This window comes from Clytia hemisphaerica, unplaced genomic scaffold, assembly GCF_902728285.1.
Source record: "Clytia hemisphaerica strain Z4C2 unplaced genomic scaffold, Clytia hemisphaerica genome assembly, whole genome shotgun sequence".
Taxonomy (NCBI): Eukaryota; Metazoa; Cnidaria; class Hydrozoa; order Leptothecata; family Clytiidae; genus Clytia; species Clytia hemisphaerica.
Window position 1 is genome coordinate 874,751 of NW_027104218.1, and position 9,796 is coordinate 884,546.

Here is a 9,796-nt window from a genome sequence, read left to right on the forward strand (position 1 = left end):
TACCATCTGTATCTGACCATCGTAAAAAGTGAGTTCAAACTTTTTTGATCTTTCAAGTATTTAATTCTATGGTATGGTCAGATTTATCCACAAATTCAGTCACCTGCCTTGTTAGAGTTTGTGTAAATATACGGGCAAAATTGAAGTTAGTTTGCTGTGAAAGTTGATAAAATGTCCTGTTTTTCAAGAGATTGCATCAATCTCTCATGCCAAACCAAACGAAACATCAAATCCAGGAAGGAATAATAAGAAAACTTCATCGTCAACCTTTTCTTGTAACAATCACACAAAAATCTAGATCCAATTCCAATTCATTCATTAAGGCATAAAAACCAAAGAAAAATAGCGAAAGAGCAGTAGCAACCAGTTGTTTATTTTTGCCACCATCTTTGTTTCGACTGTTAGAAAGCAGTATGGTCCGATCAACAATACGCTTCCGAACCGGGCGACGTTTTCCCGATCGAAAAGGATACTTATATTTTCCCGCAACGTTTCTCGAAAAAATGACGTCTTCATCGTCGTATAAAAAATACCATACTGTTTTTCACACCGGAGCTCGATTTAAAAAGAGATTTGGAAAAAATCCATTACGTAATGCTTCCAACAGACAGTCGGCTGTAACTGACAATTCTCCATGTTCGGAGTTAAGACATTTGCAGACGACGAAAGTCTGAATGGAAACGAGGCTAAAAAAGCTGAAAAATTTTATCACCCCGCGTATCAGCTTTTTTTCCCGCGCTTTTGCCAAAAGAATCGTAATTACAGAATCCTTTCGCTTTCAAGACTAAACTTCCGCAGCAAGATCGCCGTGACTTTCCCAGAAGAGCAATATTTTCATTGAGAAGGTTTTTCTTCTTTCCGGATCTCGTTGAAAACTTACTTTGGGTCCTCTCCATCAATTTCGATGATTCTTATTTTTCTATCTGCCTCGTCTTCTTTCGCTGTCATTTCTTTTAATGTTTCTATGAAATCGTTTGGGAATTTTTTCCCGGCTTTCACTTTCCCGCAAAACTTCCGAAGTACCTCCTTTGACAATGAGAGTGATTTTGATAGTTATTTTCAAATCTAATTTTCATATCTAAAAAGAACATTTCCTTTTATATAAAAGGTTGTCAGAGGTTTGCTCTTTTTTATTTGTTGGCGAGTTCCCTCGACCAATGAAAACGTGAGAAATGGGCCCGGAGTACAAGATTTAATCATTTTTCTGATGATAATAAACAAAGAAATCATTAGGGTCAAATGTCTTCCTGAGAATTATGTATATATTCCATAATTCAAATTCTGATAAAAAATGCTGCATTAATTAAATTTTTTGAAAAGATCTTGCTTTCGATCAACTTCTTACCAGCTTTCCTCCAAAAGTACTTCCATAAGACCAATGACTGCTTATGGAACTTGTATTCTTTATTTAACGAGTAGAAGTTAATATTGTTCACTGTTCAAAGTTTTTCCGTCTTAGCGAGGTGCAAAAAGAGGCTTTTCTGTCTCCAAATTCAACAAAACTTTGCAAGACATGAAGAATCTGACCAGATTTGTTGTTTAAAGTCCATTTCCGTCTGTAATAAAAACTTTGCTTTGACCACTGATTGTTAACTTTGACTTCTTCAGGAAGCTCCATTATCTTGGGAGTTACTTTCACCTTTAAGCACATCAACAGTTTTTCTCTGTTTGACATCGTTCATATAATGTCGTTCTGTCGATTGTGTTCGACTTCGATGCACCAGGCATTCATTCTTTCCAAAGCTAAATGAAATGTAAATAGGTTTTCTACTCATAAAAAACCATTTTGATGACCAATTTAAAAACCTTACTTAAAATTTCCTCAATAAAAAAACTATATATAGACATGACCTCGAAACACAGACTTTAGTGTCTTAAAAGAGACTAATATTTCTATAAACCCTTACTGTTCACATTACCCAGCACTTTTCTTTCCTAATTACACCTGCCTCAGGACCTTTAAATTTCAATGACAAACTACTCACTGAAAACAAGTTTGACGGTTACCAACATGTTACCCTGAAGCAATCCTTCCTGCATAGCTTCTCGCCAATGGTTTCCACCAAGCGTTTGATATTGGAAGCTTATATTGAGCAAGCAAAGAAAAGGTTTGACATCTCTTCATAAAGCGTTAAAACAAAGTCGTTGTCAATTCTTTGTATTAGAAATTCCTCTCCCGGTTTGCAAAGGGATTTTAATGAAACATCATGAAAGAGGCCTTGACAAGTTCCAAGCTACTAAAAGTTAAGTCACAAAGAGAACTCTAAACATCAAATTTAATGTTAATTTTGGTTCTAACCAAATTAAATTCACAAACACTATAAACAAATACTGGATTAAATATGAAATTGAATGCGAATTCAAAGGAGTGTAATAATGAAATTACTTGTCTGTAGTAGAGTATTATTTTATCCTAAATTGAATTTTACCTTGCAAAAGTTTTCCTTTTTGTTGCAAATTTTGATGAAATGACTCCAAGGAGAAGCAAGGGTCACAATCCGTGAGTTGTCTTTTCCTCTTTCTTGCTGGGGTTACTGGGGTTATGCTTGTCAATGAAACATACTGAGCCTGAGTTCGGTTGAATTTCGTTTAAGAATTTCAATTTGAAATGATCAATAATGTTTGCTTTGTTGAGTACAAACTATCCCATCTCTTTGTATTGGTCGTTTTTTGAAAATTCACCGTTACGTTAGTAACTCACATACAAGAAAACCTAAAAAAGAAAAAATTGACAATTTAAAAATCAGTAGTTTTGTTGGGTCTATCTTGAATTCAATCATCAAAATCAGTATAAAGTCTATAGATAGGTATATACTCTTTTTTTCAGAACAAAGATGAATTGAAAATTTTAAGCAAGTAGTAAAATACAACTAAAAACCTAAATTTTGCTCTAAAAGAAGAACACAAGACGAACAATTTTAGACTTAAAGTGTCAAAAATACATTATCTTAACTTTTCTTAAGAACCACTACTACTACTCTACTTTTGTAGAACCATAAAAATATATATATCCGTAAAAGTTATTTCACTTACATTGATATCATTTTCGCCTTTCCTTCCATCCATTATTTTTAAAACATGACTTATCTCTTGTTCTTGGCTGATAGAGGCTTTTCAGTCGCGGCATAGTAAAAAAACTTTTCTTCTCTTACTTAAAAAAACCATTTCGATTTATCCATTTATCCATTTTACTTGGTTAAACTTGTTCTCCACGATAGTGCTTCGAAATTCGAAAAGGCAAATAGACAGTTCTTCACCTGGAGTTGTTTCTTGATAGGCAGATTTAATAAAAAGATGACGCGAAGAGTGTCTTGGAGGGTTGAAATGAATTTTTCTCAGGGCTTTATTTTGAAGAACTTCGATTTTATCAAATGAGGCCTTGGTCATGAAACCGATAGTCTGGAGGCAACAGTTCACATGAGAATCAAATAAGGCATAGTAAATCGAAAGAAGGGTTTTGAAATCAATAAAATGTCTCAGTTTTAACAGAAAACCTACAGTTCGTGATAATTTTATTGGTTAGATCGTGGACTTGGGGTTCCCAAGATACTTAGCCTTCTTAGAGAGATGAAGTTTTTTAGCCACTAATACTGAAGTTCATGTTTTTAGTAAATGATTTTCAGATGCTTCTAAAGAGAAAGAGTTCAAGCTGATCTTGTTAACTCTGAGCCAGTGATTTATCACAACAGACCAGACTAGTGTCATCTAACCTCCAAGCAGCCCTTCGTGCTCCACGCATTCCACACATGCGCTCTAAAGGGAATGGTTCTGCAAGAAGGGTTTTCTTTGATGGCCGACACTCTGAAATTTCAGAGTACTTTTCACGATTCAATCGCGGGCATTTGCATAAAATTTATCGATTTGCTCGGGCCGTCTTTGGATGAGTGAGCTAAACAAAACCGATTCTACTGCGACCGTGGCTTTCTTGCTCCGAACCAAATCCAAGATGGCGCCTGAAATTCAAGTTTTGGCTCTTGGTCAATGTTTTGATTTTTTTATGGATTTTGAGACTTATAAAGGAAAGTTCAATGTTTCAAATCGTCGCATCAAAATAAAAAAGCCTTAACTCCATTTTTGTAGTTTTGAGAAAATCGAGTTTAAAGGTTTGTAATGGCTGCCATTTTTGACCATGTTGGTCTAGCTAGCTGTTTTTTTGATATGAGTATAACTGAATAAAGATCTTTCAACATATAAATTTTCAATTTTATTGCTTATACCGTTCTTGAGTTATTAAAGAAATTGGACTTAAGTCTTTTTTACTTCGAAAACCGCAATGAAGATGTTGGGCTTATCTCCATTTTATTAAGAACTACGTAATGGGCTCTTCCAGAAAAATCTTCCTACACCCCGGGTGGAGGATATTGTCCGGGGGTAGCAAAAAATCCTCAAAATTTGCCTTGTCTGGGGTGTAGATTTGCTCTGTCTGGGGGTAATTTTGGATGTCCGGGGGTCAGTTGATGCTTGTCCGGGGGTTAAAACTTGTTGGCCGGGGGTCAAAAGTCACCTTGTCCGGGGGGTAAAAATGACTAAAAATTGTTATATCCTCCACCCCCTATAAACAATTTTTTTCTAGAAGAGCCCAATTTTGGAATTTGGTCCTCATTTCCCAAAGTTACTGAAAATCATTAGTAAAAAGTCTACTTTTTGCGTGGAATGCTGAGGGGTCTAACCCCTCACTTCCTCATTATATTGCTGTTCGACTGCTGGTGAGACATAGTACCAAGATTTATGGCTGAAACTGCCAACCAGATGAGATCAAAACTGTGTGCAGTTATTGACAGAGCGCAAAGAAAGTGCTGAAAAAGATTGTGAGGTAATTTCATTTCGAAGTTTAGTTAAAGCTTAGATTAAAGTAGTACAAAACTTGTTGAGATTCTTGTGATCAACATCCTAGGTAGACTTTCAGAGTTTATGTAAGATTTGACAAAAGAATTGATACAATGTCCCTTTGTAGTAAAAATGAGAACAGTCATAGTCTGTAGACTATTACAGGAGATTAGTAGAATCTGTCATTAGAGTATAAAAAGTCTGAATTCAATGTTACTTGCCTCAATTACCCAAACCAATCAAAGAAAAACGATTTTAATCAAGCTTGAATAAAGTTTTTTAACACAACAACGTTACAAGAAGACTAAAATGGCCTTTAAAATATATTAGAAAAATTAACTAATTTTAACTTGAATGCAAAATGATTTAGGTTCCTCTGAATTAAGTCAAAGACCCATGAATTAGAATGTAAAGTGTTTCTCATAAAAATGAAATTGAAAAATCACAACTTTCAAAATTTATGTAACTCAGGAGTTTAAAAAAAGTAGCTTCACCTGAACACAATAATCTATGAAGTAATTTTCTGAGAAATCATATAAGTTTTAATATACAGAAAACTGAAAAATAGCTAGAATAACAAAATGTAAATAGGCTAAAGATAATCTATGCAGATTTAGTTAAGGCTAAACAAAACAGTCGTAATAATAATTGAATAAAATATATCAACATGGACTAGAAATCTTTCATATACAGTAATCAAGGTCTTACTTAAGGACAGATTTCTTGGTAACTGGAAGGGTTTCATAGTAACGATGATGTCTGCTTGGAATAAGTTGTTTTTTGCACAATGTAAGTAAGTCGTCTTTCTTCTTCTGAGTTACTCCACATGGCTCGTGATACTTTTTCATCAATTCATCTCGACTTTCATCACCCTTTCTCAATTCTCGGATGGGTTGCTTGAAAATGGCCTTGCGATATTCCTCGGTGTAGTGGACTTAAAGAAAACAGCATCTGGTTCTTCTTTGCAGAATTTAATGGAGACAATCTCTGACCAGAAAATCTTGTCCACCTTGCGTTTTGGCAAGTCAATGTTGATGTTGTGTTGCTTTTGTTTTGTTTTCTAATCTTCTGTCATGATTTCCTCCGTTTTATCTTGTAGCACAGATCTGAATTCTGGAAAGGCTCTTTCTTTTTTAAAATCAATAATGTCGCCATGCTCTAGCACAGTAAAAACACATCGGTTGGTTTTGAAGGCGCATTGGATTACAGCTTCCCATTCGGCTGGGGTGTAAATGGTTTTCTTGGATACCATTCTTTCGATAACAGAATGGGCATTATCATTTTCGTTTTGAGAATGTCCCGACACTAGAAAGGTGAGGGTAATCGAATCAATGTCATAGACACTCAAGGCATAGCTCAGCATTATGAAGACCATGCGGTTATCGTTTTGGCCACCGCAACGATCACAGAAAAACTCGAATTTCTTAATACCGGTTGAACTTTTCTCTGTAATGTATCGCAATAGACTTGTAGAAACCTCGTATGACCCTTTTTGGCATTCTGCTTCCGTCCAGAAATAGCAAAATGTTTCCATGTCAGCTACATTTGTAATGGTGAAGTTGTGGTTTGCTAAACGACGTGAATAGTAAAACGATCCAGTTTGACCATATGGACTTAGCAATACCTTCTGTAGGTCAAATGCTGCTACCAATAGCGATGGGTCATCTTTTGCTTGTTCTTTTAGACTGTTTTTCAATGCTCGAACAGTATCTTTTTCTTTTGGTCAGCACGGATTTGCTCTGTCTTTAAGCTGTTGTCAAGATTTTTGAAAGTCTCACAAGTGTCACACCTGTCCTTTATGACAAGTTGGAATTTCAGGTTGAAACATTCATGAAAGACTCTGTGATAAAATGGGTAACTTTCTTGTGGATACCCTTTTTTAATACGCCAGTCATTGTACATGCGGTGCATTTCTGCTACTGTTAGCTCGGAGGGGAGATACTCGTATTTAGAATCTTTCCTTACATAATGAGATTCAACGACGAAGAATTGCTTAATGTGTTCTTTGACGTACTCTTCACGTTGCTCACATTTCTTGTGGTTGTCATGTCTCCCTCTACCATCTTCGGCTGGGGTTCCTGTTGCAGTCTTCTTTCTCAAAGCAGATTTAACCCTCTTGTCATTTATTGCTAAAGTATTGAGAAACATTACAGAGCAGCATTTCCGTGTTTCACCATCAATGAATAAGGAGTGTGTTCTTGTAAAGTCTCTGGTTCTGCTCTTCTTTGTTTTATCCTTAGTTTTGCGTTCACGGCTTTTCTTCTCTTCTTTAACTAACATTGCTATTTGTTGTGTTTGGATTTTCTTATCGCCACTAGCGTAGAAGTCATTGAAAATCTGAATTCGCTTTTCCTCTGTAAAGGTATCACTGCATTTAAGACGACAGTTGCATGGTGGTTTCATCTCTCTTTTTTTGATCATCTTTGAAGTCTTTTTCCCAGAAACTTTAGTCTCATAATGAAGTTCCTTTCCAGAATTTACAGCCTTCTTCTTTTTGTTCACCAACCAGTTTTCTGGCTGTCTTTTCCTTTTTCTCTGTGCAAGAGGTGTCGGTGTTTTGGCTTCAGTACCAGATTCCAATTGATTTTTTGCAGAGATAATCTTGATATCAGATTTTTCCCATAAAATAGCAGCTCCTTCACACATGGTATCAAGATCAAAGGAGTCCCATTCCATTGCTTTCTTCATTACTTTGACAATGAAAAAGCGCCCCTGATTATCTTTGATCTCTTCACCGTGGACCAAAGTAGCATCAACAGTCATTTCGTAACGTGCTTTGAAAATTTCTTTTCCTTCTTTTAACAGGTAAACCTCTTCACCATCAACAAGAGAATTTTCAGAGTTTCCATCATCCTCAGATGAGGATTCATCTGACGAGGATTCATCTGACAGTGATTTGAAGTTAGGAACATGTCGACTAAACTTTCTCTTTGAAACTGTTGGTAGTCCTAGTTTCTTGAGCACATCATTATGTTCAGCTATATTTTTCTGTTGTAGAAGTTCGATTGAGCTAATATCCTGCACGACCTATGGAAAGAAAAATTTTAGAAAAAAAAAGTTTACATATTGCAATTCTATTTTCCAAAATCTTTTTGTGCTCTCAGGTGCTCTAAGTTCTTCTGTCTCAGAAAGGCTCAATTATAAACAAAACTTTTACTTGGAACACTACTTTTACAGACTTTGAAACGAGAGGCTCAATAGACTGCTTGCTTTAAGCCTAAAAACTACTGTATTAATTTCACTGTGACTGGTAACAAGCTTATGAATCTCAATCAAAAAACATTGCTTAATAATGGCTACTTTTTTACCTCGCTAACAGTATTTGACTCAGATTCTGACTCTGAAGAAGTGAAGGAGATTTCATCATCAGCTAAGATAAAAACAAGCAAAATGTTACCTTCTACAAATTCCTACTCCTTTATGCCTAATTTATTGTAACAGGGTTTAATAAAAGTGCAAGAAGGGTCTTGTGGAGAATATCCACAAAATGGGGGTCACGACTGGTAACAAAGTTGAGCTCTTAAATTGTTTAGTTGATTGTTGAATTGATTTTCTCTACGTCAATGAAGGTTTTTGATACTTAATTTGCACATTATAATGAAATGAAGATTTTACCAACTACTTTTTAATTTTTTGTGGCCCTTCGTGGAAACAATTCATCAGCTGTCTAAAAGCTGTTGAATTTTTCGAAGCATGCCACGTAAAATATTTGTTATTATTATTATTATTATTGAAAGTCTTACCATTTCCAACTGCAATTCTTTTTTCTGGGTCTCGAGCTTTAGCTATTTCATCTTGATCTGCGTTAGAATCTAGAACAAATCAAAAATGTTTTTGTTTAAAATTTACATTGTGTGATTAGCCTAATTTCAATCGTAATTTTCATTAACTTAGGGATTTGAGAACTACCATTTTCCAGCTTTCTGGTAATTACCCGCCCTATTCTCCTAATCGTTTGATAAAATTTACACAATTATTGGCCTGTCAATTATTTTGAACCCCCGCTTATAACGAGCACCTGAAAATAGATGAAAGTGTTTGAAATGTACAAACCGTCTGTCTGCAACCTTACCATTAACAGTAGAAGGGTTCATATTAAAAGGATCAGTAGCACCAGAGGAATTATCAAGTCTAGAAGGACCAGCAACATTAGAAGGATCAGTAAAATCTTCAGGATTAGAGGTGTAGTTGATGGAACATGAGATATCCTTCATGGAAGCAGGAAGATTGGATGAAAGAGTTGAATCGTTTGCTGCATTTTCTAGAAAAGAATAATCTAATGGATTCAAGGGGTAAGAAAAATTAAGACATGCTAAAAAGAAATCAAGAGAAAATATATCAAGAGAAAAGACTAATTTGGTCAACTATTCACAATTAGATTACTTTGTAACGAGAAAAGTTGAAACAGAAGGAAAATATTGATCGACATAAGTTACATACCTTCTTTAAATAAGCAATCGATCTCAAAAGCAATATTTTCTCCATCAATGTCCCATTTGACATCAAATTTTTGGCCAGATCTACCTGTCACTGTACCAAAAACACGCGCATCTGGCCATTTTTCACCGAATTTAGAGAAAGACCAACGATCTTCAGCTCTAAGGCATTTAGCATTATCAAACCGCCAAGCTTCTGTTGATACCCTGCTACCTATTCTAATTCTTTTCATTCTGTGTCATTCTTTTTATTTCACTAAAAAAATAAAAAAACTTTGTAAAACTTTGAAAATAATGTTTACAAACAACCAGAACCAACTATAATACTTTGCTTAACTCTTTGAAGATCTGAGCAGGAAAACTACTATTCCACTCTCTCTTGTCTTTCGTTTTGTTTATGTCCTATTGAAGCCATTGCAGTGTCAAAAAAGGCAGGAATGGACAAGCCTTGGCAGCTTTGTACAAACCTATTTTTTTCCTTAAATCCCGAAAAAACATAGAATATTACATAAATATTTGAAATATTTTTGTGT

At 35.3% G+C, this 9,796-nt stretch overlaps 1 protein-coding gene across 1 annotated transcript; it reads right to left on the reverse strand.

Annotated features, from left to right (window-relative positions):
• Positions 1-7,710: 7,710 nt before the first annotated feature.
• LOC136815800 (uncharacterized) lies at positions 7,711-9,515 on the reverse strand. The gene is made up of 4 exons (XM_067072251.1): positions 9,268-9,515; positions 8,900-9,088; positions 8,571-8,639; positions 7,711-7,854 (listed from the first exon to the last, which is right to left on the reverse strand). Exons 1-4 carry the CDS (start codon positions 9,494-9,496, stop codon positions 7,838-7,840), a joined length of 504 nt encoding a protein of 167 aa, XP_066928352.1. The 5' UTR covers positions 9,497-9,515; the 3' UTR covers positions 7,711-7,837.
• Between the last annotated feature and the right edge of the window lie 281 nt (positions 9,516-9,796).

What these genes read in the sequence shown, in the direction of transcription:
- LOC136815800 (XM_067072251.1), bottom strand. Translation starts at nt 9,496, where the DNA reads ATGAAAAGAATTAGAATAGGTAGCAGGGTATCAACAGAAGCTTGGCGG. An exon ending in CGATTGCTTATTTAAAGAAG is followed by an intron (nt 9,089 to 9,267) that starts GTATGTAACTTA and finishes ATTCTTTTCTAG; the next exon opens with AAAATGCAGCAAACGATTCA. An exon ending in GAACCCTTCTACTGTTAATG is followed by an intron (nt 8,640 to 8,899) that starts GTAAGGTTGCAG and finishes GATTTGTTCTAG; the next exon opens with ATTCTAACGCAGATCAAGAT.